The sequence below is a fragment of the Drosophila sulfurigaster genome, chromosome 2L (assembly GCF_023558435.1).
Source record: "Drosophila sulfurigaster albostrigata strain 15112-1811.04 chromosome 2L, ASM2355843v2, whole genome shotgun sequence".
NCBI lineage: Eukaryota > Metazoa > Arthropoda > Insecta > Diptera > Drosophilidae > Drosophila > Drosophila sulfurigaster.
In genome coordinates this window covers 12,644,238-12,659,031 of record NC_084881.1, presented here as the reverse complement: position 1 = coordinate 12,659,031, position 14,794 = coordinate 12,644,238, and the positions used below count along the sequence as shown (strand labels likewise).

Sequence of the window (14,794 nt, the reverse complement as noted above, 5' to 3'; positions counted from 1 at the left end):
AATCGATAGATTTTCCGATATCTTTTGATAAATTGTATAATCCGTTTTTCTAAAGTGTAGAATTTTTATTTTGGTTCGGTTTGAATGTAATCAAAGAATAATTTAAGGTATGTGATTAGCACCTGGTATATCTTTTTTTATTATAATTATATAATTCGGAAAGCGGCGGACCCTCCAATTAGATTGTCTCTAATTGGGAATTGTTTGCGTGTCCAACTATCGATAGATAGACCATTTTACCAACTCTAGTTTTTAGTATATTTTATAATTTTGGTATTTAAAATAAGAAAAGCCCTACTTGGGTATAAATTAAATAAAGTTTAATAATTAAACAAGGTTAAAAAATGTTTGAAATTATTTATTACAAAAAGTACACCGAAATAGGTGCATTGGCTTTAGTTTGGCTCCAGTTTGCCACAAAACGCTTTTCTTAGTGATAAATATCGATTTTTACTCTCAATCTTAGAGGTGGGAAAACATCGAACTTTGTGGACAAAGCTTGAAAAATTTGTTTAATTGTTTAAATTTCTTTCTAAACAAGAATTATTCAATAAAATTTAATTCACTATAATAGTTATATATTATATGTCTCCAAATTATCTTGATTGATGCCATAAAAATCGATTTTTACCAAATCGATAGTGCCATCGATGTTTTTCCACCTCTAATCCAAATCTTTCGCAACGATTGTGCATACATACAGTTATTTATTATTGATGAACTAAACATATGTACATACATATGTAAAATTGTGTTTTAAAGTTATTTTTTTACTGATAATATGCGTAAGTTAACAAAAAATAATATAAATCGCTTTGCATTAAATTAAACGCATGCCTGAAAAAGTGTGTATATATTATGCATGTGTTTAACGAGTGGTCGTTTGAATTTTGTGCGACATTCGTGTGTTTGATTCTCATAGACTAAAATAAAAAAGTAGAAAAGTATCTACATACATACATCTGCGCATAAATAGTGTACGAAATAAACTGATTTGCTAAAGAAAAGATACACACCGTCATTTGTGCAGCCTGACAAAAAGTAACCCCGCAAAGTAGAAATTACTTTATCGACATTTGGACACATACATACAGAGGATGTACATACCGACATTTGTATAGATGTGTGTGGACAATATATTATCTACTAATGTTTAAACAATTTCGGTGATTTTAAATAAATATTTATGTTAATAGGCATGTAATTCCTGTTACATATTAGTTGTAATATGGATCAATACAATTGAAATGTATGTATGCCATCAGAATATCGATCCACTTTCTGAAACATTTTGATGTACGTGCATTTGCATAGTACAAGTGTGTGATTGTGGGTGTGTGTGTTATACAGTAAATTTTGACTAGTTTATTTTGTGGCAATAAAAATACTTATATTTACTATCATATATTAAGTTATGGACTTAAATTATATTTTTGATGAATAAGCATTTATTTGTGGACATTTAGATAAAGTGTAGTAGATGACAAAAATCAGAAACTTGTTATAAAACTGGTTATTTTCTTGCCAACCACATTTTATCGATTAAAAATTATTCGGCATTTTGCTGCCTTGGGGGCCGAGTCCTTTCTTTCTGTCCACCGGCAAAAGCGCCGTATTATGGTCATGCGTCATACCACCAACGAGGGAAGTTTCTTTAGTTCGAAGAAAGATAATTGTTTGTTTACATAATCATGATAGTAATACTTTTTAGTATGTAACAAAGTCTTAAAGAAATAAAATTAAAAATTGAATGAAGAATAAATGTATAAATAAATATAATGCTATTTTATAAAAGGTAAAGAAAGTATAAAATACTATAAACTGAAATAATAATTCGAAAATTTTGACAATATAACAGTATAATTAAAAAAAAAAAAATATTAAGATGGTTTAATTTATATTTATGAAAATATAAATTTTTTTTTTTTTGATTTCAGGACGAAATGGTCAATAATTGTCTTTAACGGAAATAAGAATTAAACACTTTAATATGGCCACCCAGCATCATTATACCGTTGAAGTCGGTGATACCAATTTCACAATCCTCAGTCGGTACATTAAGTTAAGGCCAATTGGATCTGGAGCCCAAGGAATCGTTTGGTAAGTCAACATTTCTTATTATCTTTTATGAACATGTGGATACAATCATAATTTCTTATTGATTTTTCAAACCCAGCTTTAATTTTGGATTCCTTGAAATATTCTATTTCGATTTTAATACTATAGAAATTTAGTGAAATAAAATAATGTTCAAATTGTCGTTTAGATAAAATTTTAATTTCGTTTATTTATTTATAATTTATTTTGGATTACTAAAATGGATGTACTAACACATTATATTGATTGTAGGAGAGGCTGTTGTAATTTTGCAATTTATAACAAACTTGGTAGAATTATATAATATAAACATTCATAATTAGGGCATCCAAATAGGTCGATATTGGCATGTCCGTCAGTCCGTAGTCAACTAATTTGCTTCGCCATGAACGAATATTTAATTTTTCACCGAGTCTAAAATAGTTTTGTTTGTCTTGTTATATTTATCTTATCTTGGTTGTACAATCGATAACATGGCGTTCTGAGGGAGGGTCTTTAAAGAGTCTTATCTAATGATTTTGTTACGAATCAATATATTAAAATAAATTGTCACCAAGAAGAAGAATAAATTAGAAAGATTTTGTTTACAAACCCTAGAAAGATTAAAGAATGAGAACAATGGTGAGTCAGGTTCAATGGACTTTGGGAAGAACTAAATGAATGATTCATGAATGTCTTTGACTACCAAATTTCTGATTTTCTCCTAACTCGTTTTCGTTTCAGTGCTGCTTACGATACGATTACCGAACAACACGTCGCAATTAAAAAGTTATCTCGACCATTCCAAAATGTGACGCATGCTAAGAGAGCTTATAGAGAGTTCAAGCTAATGAAACTTGTGAATCACAAGAATGTATGTAACCGATCATATAAGGATGCAAGTTGCATGCAATATCATTTCTATATTTTCCTATTCCAGATTATCGGTTTGCTTAACGCGTTTACGCCTCAGCGCAATTTAGAGGAATTCCAAGATGTTTATCTTGTAATGGAGCTGATGGATGCTAATCTATGCCAAGTGATTCAAATGGATTTGGATCATGATCGAATGTCGTATTTGCTTTATCAAATGCTATGCGGAATCAAGCATTTGCATTCCGCTGGAATTATACATAGAGTAAACAATCAATTTTCTCAAATGGTTCCAATTTCCCATAATTGTAATAACACATTTTTATTCATTGTAGGATTTAAAACCTTCCAATATAGTTGTTAAGGCCGACTGTACTCTAAAGATTCTTGATTTTGGACTTGCGCGCACAGCGGGTACTACATTTATGATGACTCCCTACGTGGTTACCAGATACTACAGAGCTCCAGAGGTTATCTTGGGAATGGGCTATACCGAGAATGTGGACATTTGGTCTGTTGGTTGCATTATGGGTGAAATGATTCGCGGTGGTGTTCTCTTCCCCGGTACTGATCATATTGATCAGTGGAATAAGATAATTGGTAAATTGAATCAAATTTAATTGCGAATCTGAATAACTTATGCTTCATTTGCTTTGCAGAGCAATTGGGTACACCATCGCCAAACTTTATGCAGAGGCTGCAGCCAACTGTACGCAATTATGTTGAAAATCGTCCAAGATACACTGGATATTCGTTCGATAGGCTATTTCCTGATGGCCTGTTTCCTACTGATAATAATCAAAACAGTCGAAGGAAGGCAGCTGAGGCCAGGGATCTACTTAGTAAGATGCTAGTCATTGATCCAGAGCTGCGAATATCCGTGGACAAAGCTTTAAAGCATGAGTACATTAATGTGTGGTACGATGCTGAAGAGGTTGATGCTGTAAGTAGATCACAAATCACATTTCTGTACTACCTTAAAACCTAACAAATACCTTACATAACTTTTACAATTAGTATAACAATTTAGAACATCTATTTTTATTCAAATGTTGATGGAAAGCAAATTGTCAGTCCGTTTTCCACCTAATCAATTCCTGTTTCATTCTTTAATTAATTACTTAGTTTGAAAAGGACTCGGTAAAAGGAACCTAAAGGTTCTTTCGTTTATTTTTAAGTTGTTCGTTTAAGACCATAAACTCAAATATTAATTCCATGCTTTTCTTTTAACAGCCTGCTCCAGAGCCATATGATCATAGCGTTGATGAAAGGGAGCACACAGTCGAGCAATGGAAGGAGTTAATTTATGAGGAAGTAATGGACTATGAAGCACACAATACAAGTAATATTACCCGGTAGGACAAGAAGTATTCCTTAATAAGTCAATAGCTTATCAACAATACAACAATTTTATTAAAAAAATATATAGTAATCACAACTACAAATAATAATAAACATAAAGTTTAATGTATCAAATGCTTTATTACTCAACATGGATCTGCTTTCTCTTTATATCAGTCATTTAAATAGGGCAAATATCACGTTAACTGGCGTTAAAGTGTTTTTATTTGTTTATTAATCAAACGCAACAATACATTTACATTAAGTTTGTTAGAAATGTTACACATTTTTAAGGTATTGGGTTTCAGCTTTCAACATAACGACGCCAGACGGATTCACCTTCACCTTGATTTTAGTATGCGGATATAATATTCCATAGTCCACGTTTTCGTATAGATCCTGAAATGATAGAGTAGAAGTAAATATAATATAATATAATAATATAATAAATATAATATTTTGTTTATATAAATAAAAAAAATTCAAGCAACATTAATATTGTATTTATGACTTGCTATTAAGTCAAAAACTTTTAGTAACGTAAATATGTGGATAAGTATTATCAAAAACAATTGTCCTGGCATTAATTAAATACTCTACTAAAGTAAGTATGTGAGTAAGTATTATAAAAAACAAATGTCCTGTCCAAATATACCGATTTGCATCAAAAATAACATGGAGTCTTCTAAGACTCAACAACTTGTATTTTTTTGGTCAGAAGAAGTTGAAATTCACAAATTTCATTATAACTTAAGAACTACAAGGACGATTTGGATGTCCTTTGGCAGGTTGATGGTGCTCGCCAGGAAGTTTTATTTGACACATGATTTGCAAGGATCAGACAGGATTTGCTCGAGATATACGTTATTTTCGGTATATAAAAAAGTCCTTGTAACTTGGCTGTTTGCAGGACGTTCGTCCTTTTTAATATGTGAATCAGTTTGTATTGATTAGTCCTATCATTGTATAAAAGGACATCCCGATCGTCCTTGAAATGGCCGAGATACGGCGGATTTCGGTCCGATTTAACAATTTTTCTATGCTACCCCCTTTGAAAAATTTGAGTTTAATTTTTTAAGAATATCTCGCGAATCCTTGAATGCCAATCGATAATGTTAATCTTTGTGATTACAAAAAGGCATATCCTTGCCATATCCTTTAGGATCTGACCAAGTTATGGTCAAAACACGAATGTCCTTTTTCGAAAATAAGCTATATTTTAACCATATTTTATCGCATTTTCAAGGGACAAATGTTGTTAAGATCACAAGTATAAACTCTATTGATCGGCATCAAGCATGCTTTATATACTACATATTATTATTATATTATTCCAATTTATTTAAACTTACCTCAACTCTGTATCCCGACGAGTTAATCAATCCCAACTCCTTCAAAGTCACAGAGATATCGGAAGGAGTTCCATCCGTTCTCCGATTGATGAATGCAATTGCATAGGAGTAATATATTTGATAAACTGGACTGATGGGCTTTGACCAAATTTCAATGCCTTTGTGCTTGTAAATTCTGCGTCCTTGAATTCCCAATGGATCTTGATCGACAGCAATTATTTTTCGATTCAGTAAAATATCCTTAAACTCAGGACGAATAGTTCTCAGATCGACAGACATTAAAAGCGGCGCTGCGAGAATTGCCCACACAGCAAATTGGGTTTTTGCCTGTTCGTAGCTGAGCCCAAAATTTCCAATTATCAACTGTAATAAAGCAAGGATATAAAACTCCAAAGTTATCATAGATTTATCGGAGATACTCATACCATATCAGGATCGTTCCAGTGACCAGGACCCGCATTAGGCGCAATTATATCCTGATTATTGCCATAGTAGTCGATTATATTCTCAACCGACGCCCAAGAGTCCTGAATATCATCATAGTTCCTCCATAGATTGCAGTGACTTTGAATGGCTGAGAAGTTGGGCTGAATACCTGCATAGATCTGATAAACAGGCCAGCTACAGGAATAAACCATGGGTTTCCCTGTGCTATTCAGATATCTCCCGAACTCCGAATAACCCCGATCCATATCGTAGGGTTGAGCATAGCATCCATCCAACTTTACGTAGTCGACATTCCAAGCAGCGAACTGATGTGCATCGGATTCCTCGTAGCCAATAATTCCAGGATAACCTGCACACGTATAGTTACCGTAATCCTCGTATATTCCGAACTTTAGTCCTCGGGCATGTATCTAAAGATAATACAAGAATGACTAAGGACTATTGTTGATTAATTCCTATTGCTTACATAATCGGATAGCGCCTTCATGCCGTTCGGAAATCGTTTGTGATCAGACAGCAACTGTCCTGCAGGTCCTCGATGTTTTTCCAGCCAACAATCATCGATGTTAACATATTCATAGCCAGCCGAAGCGTATCCTTCGGAAACCAACAGATCAGCCATGACTTGAAAAAGTCTTTCACTATGCCAAATATGATAATTGAATAAATGATGATTTAACTTTAACTTAATCGATATACCTTATACAATTGTAGGGATCGTTTGTGCAGTCGGTGTTGCAGCGAAAACGCTCCCAGGACAACCAGCCCATGGGAGGAGTCCTTGCCAAGCCATTTTCTAGGCAGTAACAAACTGCACTAAGGCTGCTTATAAGATAGATATATATAATCTGATTCAACATCTGTAAAAAGCAAACACAATCATGAAAATATCTAGTACTCTAGTAAGATACTCTTAAGATACTCTTAATAAATTTGTTTACCAGATTTGTCTGCTGTTGGTTCTATTTAAGCTTTACTCACTACATACTTACCTTTGAGTTTATTGCATGCATTATCTTTGAAATATCCTCTGATACTTGTTAATGGGTTTAATTAACAACATGGTTGCAGCATGCGAAATGAATAGCTAAACATACTCACTGCAATCAGAAGAAAGCACTTTGTCTTAATAAATAATTAGCACGGTTTGTTAGTAGAGAAAATCACTATAATTAGTTGGGAAGTTAGTCAACCATATTTCGAAAATGATTACATAACTTAAACACACACGAATTGCATAACCAAATATAATAAACCACTTTCCAGTTAGCTGAAGCTGTTTTTGAGACTTTTCTTGAAAAATAATATTAGATCTTATCTATTTAAAATAGTTTTAGCATTATATAAATCGAATAACATTAATTTTATATAATTTTCTTTGTTGCATGCACAAAGCATACACACACACACATGCAAACATTTGTATAAATTTTCTGCGTTTAATTTCCGCATTATTCTTGGATTTTCACTTTCATTCTTGGTTATATTCTCATTAGGGGTCTTAGATCCCTATTTATTCTCACCTGAAATACCAAAAATTGTCGAGTTTTATAAGCAATTCGTTAGGATCGCATTTGCACAAAATGTTAATTGGATTATGTGGAGTGTAATGTACTGTACAAATAAGAGATTTATTTGGTCTAATTATAAGAGTGCACGTCACAATCTAAGTAAATACCAAACAAATGCTCCACCTCAGCAATCACAACTCTACACAATTTGTTTAATTTATTCAAGACCAAGAAATGCTTATTCTAAATGGGTCTTCGTGACTGCGAGATACCCTATAATTTTTTTAAAAATCTGACAAAGATAAATTTAAAAGATTGACTCTTTATTAAATTTATCTATGATTTTAAATTTAAATATCGTTTGGCATTATTTAATTTACAACTAAAAATATTGGCCTTCAAAATTTTACAACAATAATCCGAAAAGATCCATTACCAAGCTTAACATAAAACCCAAGTAGATAGTTTATGGTAAGTAAGCTTCTGCGCTTCAAGGCCGAAAAGGGAAAAACAGGTCTTCGAATTTAATGTGAAAGGTCCGACGGTGTCAAAGACCTGAAAGTTTAATGACCAGCTCTACAAGTTTCTCATACGTCAAAATATTCATAAATTTGGGCAAAAGTTCAAAAGAATGAAACGCTTTCATTCATCGCTGTAATAAAAAGGCAAATAAAAAAAAAAAACGATTGGAGTTGAATTTACCAGGTTTTTATAACTTCATAGCAATAAGACTCGTATTACTCTTAATTCATTAATATTTTATTTAGTCTTTTTCCATTTCTCATTTTCATTTTCATATTCATGTTGAATTTTCTTGTTGTTTCAGTTTGCAATCGTTTTAAGTGTGAGTGTTGTTTCTGTTGCTCTTGTGGTTGCTGTTAATGTAATGTTAATGTTACTGTTACTGTTACTGTTAATGTTGTGTATTGTATTTCATTGTATATTTAATTTATAATTAATTAATAAATTTAATTATTCATAGATTTGTAAGTATACAAACATAAACATAGCCGTACATCGTTTTAAACATATTCTTTTTTTTTTGTTTGGTTTTGTCTTGTTTTGTTTCATGTAAATTCAATTGAAGGTGCTTTTTCTTACATTTTACATTTACACATTGTACATACATTTTATTTGAAATATATAAGTGAGAACACTCGACTGTGAGATACCCTGTACCCAGTTCTGAGATACCCTATACCCTTTCATTCCCTATGCTTTCCACTGATTAAAATAACTTTTAAAATCCCTTTAATTATCTCTTCAAATTGTACTTGAATTTTGATTTAATCTTTTTTCGATAAGCGTAGGTTAAGCAAGGGAAATATCTTCAGACATCCATAGAAGAGGAGAATTCCGATTACTATGATACCCTTGCAGCTACGATGGGCACAGGGTATTCGATTAGTTATTTAATTAATTACTTATACGCATTTTGTTGGTCTAAACAAATGTGTCGTAATTCAAGTGATTACTTGTGTGTGAATGAGTGCGTTAGGGTGTCTGTGATAGAGAGGGGGTGTGTCTCCCCTACATAAAAATACAATACATAGCAAAACGGGTAGACTTACACAAAACATGTCTCAAATATGCACAATATTATTATTATTTAATTCGTATTCCGAACAGTGAGTGGACAACAACACAATATAACATTTAGTTTGTAACATTGTACGAGTAAGGTTTAACCATATTTTCCATCGATCCCTTCAGCCCGAAAATAACAAAGGACAAGCAATAATAAATAATAATAATGATGTGTTTGACAAAGAACTTAAAAAGTTTGTTAGTACTTAGAGAATATGAGTAATTGTATTTGAACTGATCTTACTTCCGTCGAAAACTAACCTATCGAGACTCAGTTAACTAGGCGTTATCTGAACGCGTCTAACTACATTACGCTTATTACATACTTTATCCTCCAAAATCCTATTAAACTCGACTGTTCGCATTATCAATTTTTCATTGTTCATTTCGTCGTTCCTCATATTTTTCTTTGTCTTTTTTTTAACACAGCCAATCAACAAGACTTTCTATCCATCCAGCTTTTTCCATGTAAGAGACAATATACAGGATCCCCTAAAATGAACTGCACTGAAATAAAAAATACTACAAAAGAGACCGATTCAAAATTAACGTTCATTTCGATCGCAAAATACTTAAAACTTTTATCGGTTATTTCGATATATTTTACGTTACAGGTCAAAATTGGAACTAAAAAATACTGCAATGTGGATATGCTCAGCAACGCAGAGAAACAAAGTGGGAATGAAACAAATGAATGGAAAATTGTACAAATTGCAGTTCATTGCAGTCATCCTGTATATGTAAGTTCATATGTGTATGTGAGTGAAGAGTGGTGCCATACTTTTTGCAATAACTGTGAAATGGTTGCTAATATTAAGTGTTCCTGCCTGTACTAAGTATGATGTCTAACGGTTGCTTTGTATTGAAATTATGCAATGGTTATTAAGGATAATTTTATATAAAATTGTGCTATTTGTTTTGACTATTTGTTGTTTATAGCTAATTGTTTAGGCTGTTGGTTTTAGAATTTGTTATAACTTTATAAATGCTATTTAATATACATATACTTATTTCGTTTTAATTTCTCGATTCGATTCGAATTTCGTATAAGATTTTTTTTTTTGTTGTATTATTTTTTGTTTGTTTTGTATTTTGGGCACTACTTATTACGATTCAGGGCATCTTTGTATTTGTAATTATTAGTAAATAGTATTTGTTGTTATACTTGTATTGTTTTTTAACCATCTCTGGTTGTTTTGTTTCTTTTGTAGGCTTATGCACGGGTACAGGGCGTTGCATTTGTTTTTGTCATTACTGTTTTGTCATGATCTTATTTATTTTGGTACAAATTTATGGTACTAGGTTGCATTATAAGTAAGAGAGACAGAACGAGAGATAGACAGGGAGAAAACATACGTATATGTATATGTACAGTGGAAAGAGTTGGTAGAAAACTTAATCGAAATCGTTAAATAAATATTTGCTTATGTATTATATACAATCAATTGTAATTAACTTAACTGTAGATGTGCTTTTAACTTATTTCAATATACTTATCAAAATGGAATCTGTACTTTTTTTCTTTTCTTTTATTTATTTTTTTTTCTTTCTCTTATTACTGTATAATTCATAGCTAGCTTCAATATCGTATTAAATGTATTCAATTAATTATTATGCATATGAAAGTGATTTCATTTTTTTTTTTTTGTAAATATTTTTTTGTTAAATATATATATATTCGTATATATATATAAGGGCGTGTATAACTATATAATTTTGTATCCTTATAAATTAATTAATTTCATTAAATGCTTAAATTCATTAATGCACTTTATATGTACTTTTTGTGTTGCTGTGTGTCTGTGAAATTTACTATAACCTTTAGCCAAGTCACTTAATTATATACTATATATGAATATATACTCGTACTTGATAATCTTTGAATAATTTGGGGATTATTCAAACCTATTCTAAATGCAGTATACGTGTGTATATCATTTACTTTTTCGTTCTTCGCCATTCGGTTGAGGTTTTATTCAGTATAAACAAATATTATCTATGTGAGAACCGAGAGTGAAGCTGAAATCATTTTCCAACTTCCAAAATTCCCTTAAAATAAACCCCACTACTGACACCTTGTCAAAAATCTTGCAATTTATACAATCGTTGTGGAGTCCGAGGGGATTTCGAGTACTGCAGGTTGTTTATCTTTTTTTTTTAATTTAATTGCATTAAATGTAGCCTCTTAAAAACTGAAATTTAACTAGCAGCGTCTTAAAAAAATGTAATGATCTTAATTCTTATTGAATTATTCAAATATTTATATGAAACTTTCAATTTGCAATTAGCATTGAAATATATACAAATCCATATTATTAGAATACGAATGCGAATACGAAATGCTATTCAATATTCTAATTTTATTCTATTGTATTTAGTAATCCTTAATTTGGTTTTCATGAGTTAATATATATATGTATGTATGTATGTATATAAATTTGTATTTGTATTTTTTAATTATAGGTTTTTTGAACTTAACGAGAGGTATTTCTATTTTCCCAAGTGTTAATATCTTCACTTTACACATTAATTAAATATTTTTTCTTACTTTTTGTTTTTTTTTTGTATTTTTTTTTTGCAAATTTTATAATTATCGTTGTTGAATTTGTTGATTTTTTTCAGCATCATAATGAAGAAACGTTTAATAAATAAAACTTAATTGGTTTTTATATATTGTATATAAATTTTTATTTACGTTTTTCTCGTATTTAAAACATATTTAATAAAATTAAAAAACTATATTTAAAATAGATATTTATATAATATGTATATAATAATATTTGTATAGCATTTTTAAAATAATAATAATAATAATAATATTTATAACGATTGAACCCAACTACATATTATAGTTTATAGATGTTTTTTGCGTAAACAAAGCAAAAAATGAATAATAATAAGAATAATAATAAAAATAACTACACATAAATAAGAGAAACATTTCCCACATTTTATTTTATTTTTTTTGTTGTCGCCTTTGTCTGTCGCAAACAAATTGTGATTTCATTTGTTGCTGTTTGTTCTCGTCAAACGTTGCAGTTGAATTTGAATTGAATTGTAATATCCTACATAATGTACTGTGTGTGTGTGTGTGTATAATGTGTATAAAAGAAGTATTAATATTATCTCAATAAAACTGTGTTACAAATTAGTTTAAACAAAAACCTGTAAAATAGCCTTCACATAGACACTGACATGACTGCTCAGTGTTTGCTTTTCATGTTGCTTGTTATATGTTAGAACATAAACATTATCAAATAATTACGTGTAGAGCATTAACTAAATTATCAATTACAATTTCGAAACGGAAATAGAATTTAGAAAGAGTATAGGTATGTGTGTGCTAAAAGATTGGTATATGTATATGTGTATGTACAAATATATATATATATATATGTATGTATATAGTTACAACGTTACAGAGCGGCATAACAAATAGTAATTATTATTGTACAATACATATTGTTGTACATAACTATGCAAATCGCTCGCATTCCAATTTCAACTAATTGAGTTCATCGATTGTTTGGTTGTTTTTGTGATTTAGCAATTTGCATTCGCATTAAAAGCATATATAGTAGTTAAAAGAAATTGAAACTTTTGGAAATCATATTATGTATGGGGTAAGGACACGCTCAAGAGCAACAAATAATATAAAATTTAACAAATTATCACACTGAAAAAAATTCAACACTAAATTGTAGTTATGCGTACATATATTTAATATATGCTAGATGTATTTTTGTTTAATGTGGGTGTGGGTGGTGTGGTATGTGTTTGTGTGAGTGTACGTGTGTGTGTTTGTGTCTGTGTGTGTGTTACATTTTATAGTTCGTTCAAATTGTATACATTTTGTTATTTTTGTTGTAATTAAAACTAATTAAATTTAAAGCCTATCAAACTGCTGCCATTCTCTTGTCTATATATAAATCTATATATAGAGTTTTACTTTTGTTAGTTATACAAATATCAATATATTAAACAACAGCTTGAAACGTTATACATATATGTATATGCATAAAGATATACATACGTGTACGTGTGTGATTTTGTATATATATATATATTTATATACTATATATATAGCATCTTAGCCTATGCTTTATACGTAATAAATATGTTTGCTTTGCTTTGTTTTGTTTTACTTTTGTTGTATAATCTTTAGCAGCATTTCAAAATATTTAACTATAGCGTGTCTGTTATTTAATATTTATCTCGTTTTGTTTTTTCTCTTCTTTTATGTATGCATTACAATTAATATTTGCTAGTGTTAATAATAAATATATTTATGCATATATATATATATTTGTTATATATATAGATTTATATTAATTGTATTAACGTTTTGGCTTATTGAAAGGTGCTGCTATTTATCGGTTTGAATTTTACATTTATGTTTTACGCATTTCTAGGCGTTCGCTTCTCATTTTTTTTTTGTTTATTTTTTTCATATTTTTTTTTTTGTTAATTACTTAATGTTTTTTTTACGCCTGCGTGGCTGTGTGTTGAACGAAAGTGTGGCAAAATTGTTGATTGGTATTCATCTTTTTTAGAAAAAGAGAAACTTGGGCGTGCCAACGTTATAAATGCGTTTTGAAGAAGATATCGAAATGATCTATTTGCTGTAGCAGTTTGTCGTAGTAGTTGTAATGTTGTTTGCCATTGCTGTTGTTCTTCCTGGATTCCCGGATCGCTTGAGTATCTGGACACGCCTTAGGGTCACCTGGAGGCGCTGCTGGTGTAGAAGTCCGCTGTAAATGAAGGTGAATTCATATATTAGTAACAAATTAAATGAAAATAAATTGAAAGTTATATATACTCACGCGTCTCGAAGCTAAATCCCATTATCTCATCTGGCGGCAAGTGAAGATTGCCGGCATTAACGCTGCCACCGGGCGTGGCATTGCCCATCGCATTTGTACTATTGCCGCCACCGATCATTGGTCCCTGCTGCAACGGACTCTGCGGCGTCTGGCCGCGTTGCGCCACATTTCCTCCACTCACGCCGCCTCCCGTGGCCGCCGCCGCCGCCTGCTGGGCACGCACACTGACCACAGCTCGCAGTTCCTGCTTGACAAACTCCGAATTGGCATTGCCACCAGCTCCGCCAACGCCAACATTATTGCCAGCTGTAAGAATTGAGAGAATTTCTAGAGCATTAGCAACATTATTCAGAGCAAGTCTAAAGCAAGTCACCCACAAAATAAATAAATTATTAATTAAACGGAGAGTGGAGATTTTTAGTCACAATATATGGTTCTAACATTTAACATAAATATAATTACACAAAAGACAAACAAGTGTACAAACAGACAAACAATAAACATAAACATAATTATACATAATTCTTTTCATCGATTGCTCTTCATAAACATAAATATATAATTATAGTTTTTGGATAATTGTGGGGTTCCCTTTTACAATGATTACATATTTATTATTTTATATGACAGATTCACAGCCGAAAGATTTACATTTCGTATTTTCGCATCCCAATCAAAGTGTTTCCACTTGTTTCTATTTATCGAATTTTCGATAGGGTTAATATTACAGCGAGGGGGTCGGGTTGGGGGTTGTTGGTTGGTCGGGAGGGTGCTGCACCTAAGA

The 14,794-nt window shown here is 31.2% G+C and overlaps 3 protein-coding genes across 8 annotated transcripts in view; 1 reads left to right on the top strand and 2 right to left on the bottom strand.

Moving 5' to 3' along the window:
• Positions 1-631: 631 nt before the first annotated feature.
• LOC133835266 (stress-activated protein kinase JNK) lies at positions 632-4,420 on the top strand. The gene is made up of 7 exons (XM_062265258.1): positions 632-785; positions 1,938-2,100; positions 2,821-2,950; positions 3,017-3,214; positions 3,285-3,549; positions 3,609-3,892; positions 4,183-4,420. Exons 2-7 carry the CDS (start codon positions 1,991-1,993, stop codon positions 4,306-4,308), a joined length of 1,113 nt encoding a protein of 370 aa, XP_062121242.1. The 5' UTR covers positions 632-785; positions 1,938-1,990; the 3' UTR covers positions 4,309-4,420.
• LOC133835260 (alpha-N-acetylgalactosaminidase) lies at positions 4,366-7,740 on the bottom strand. Of its 2 annotated transcripts, XM_062265249.1 has the most exons (7): positions 7,613-7,740; positions 7,082-7,189; positions 6,789-6,949; positions 6,556-6,730; positions 6,068-6,499; positions 5,643-6,005; positions 4,366-4,689 (listed from the first exon to the last, which is right to left on the bottom strand). In XM_062265249.1, the coding sequence occupies exons 2-7, from the start codon at positions 7,100-7,102 to the stop codon at positions 4,570-4,572; spliced, it is 1,272 nt and encodes a 423-aa protein (XP_062121233.1). In that variant the 5' UTR covers positions 7,103-7,189; positions 7,613-7,740; the 3' UTR covers positions 4,366-4,569. The 2 variants fall into 2 exon arrangements, with proteins under 2 accessions (XP_062121233.1, XP_062121234.1); XM_062265250.1 differs by lacking the exon at positions 7,082-7,189.
• Positions 7,741-9,549: 1,809 nt separating this feature from the next.
• The window catches only part of LOC133835239 (neurogenic protein mastermind), a 110,208-nt gene continuing 104,963 nt past the window's right edge, over positions 9,550-14,794 (bottom strand). For all 5 annotated transcript variants that reach the window (XM_062265193.1, XM_062265195.1, XM_062265192.1 and 2 more), the window contains 2 exons: positions 14,011-14,316; positions 9,550-13,938 (listed from right to left, as the gene is read on the bottom strand). In XM_062265193.1, coding sequence (XP_062121177.1) covers positions 13,907-13,938; positions 14,011-14,316 — 338 coding nt within the window. In that variant the 3' untranslated portion in view covers positions 9,550-13,906. The remainder of the gene's footprint in view (positions 13,939-14,010; positions 14,317-14,794) is intronic.

Bases quoted from the DNA above. Each gene is read 5' to 3' on its own strand.
- LOC133835260 (XM_062265249.1), bottom strand. From the start codon at position 7,102: ATGCATGCAATAAACTCAAAG. The intron at 6,950-7,081 runs GTAAGTATGTAG...TGCTTTTTACAG, and splicing joins TGCATGCAATAAACTCAAAG to ATGTTGAATCAGATTATATA. The intron at 6,731-6,788 runs GTATATCGATTA...TATTTGGCATAG, and splicing joins GATCCCTACAATTGTATAAG to TGAAAGACTTTTTCAAGTCA.
- LOC133835266 (XM_062265258.1), top strand. From the start codon at position 1,991: ATGGCCACCCAGCATCATTATACCGTTGAAGTCGGTGATACCAATTTC. The intron at 2,951-3,016 runs GTATGTAACCGA...TTCCTATTCCAG, and splicing joins AACTTGTGAATCACAAGAAT to ATTATCGGTTTGCTTAACGC. The intron at 3,550-3,608 runs GTAAATTGAATC...TTTGCTTTGCAG, and splicing joins TCAGTGGAATAAGATAATTG to AGCAATTGGGTACACCATCG.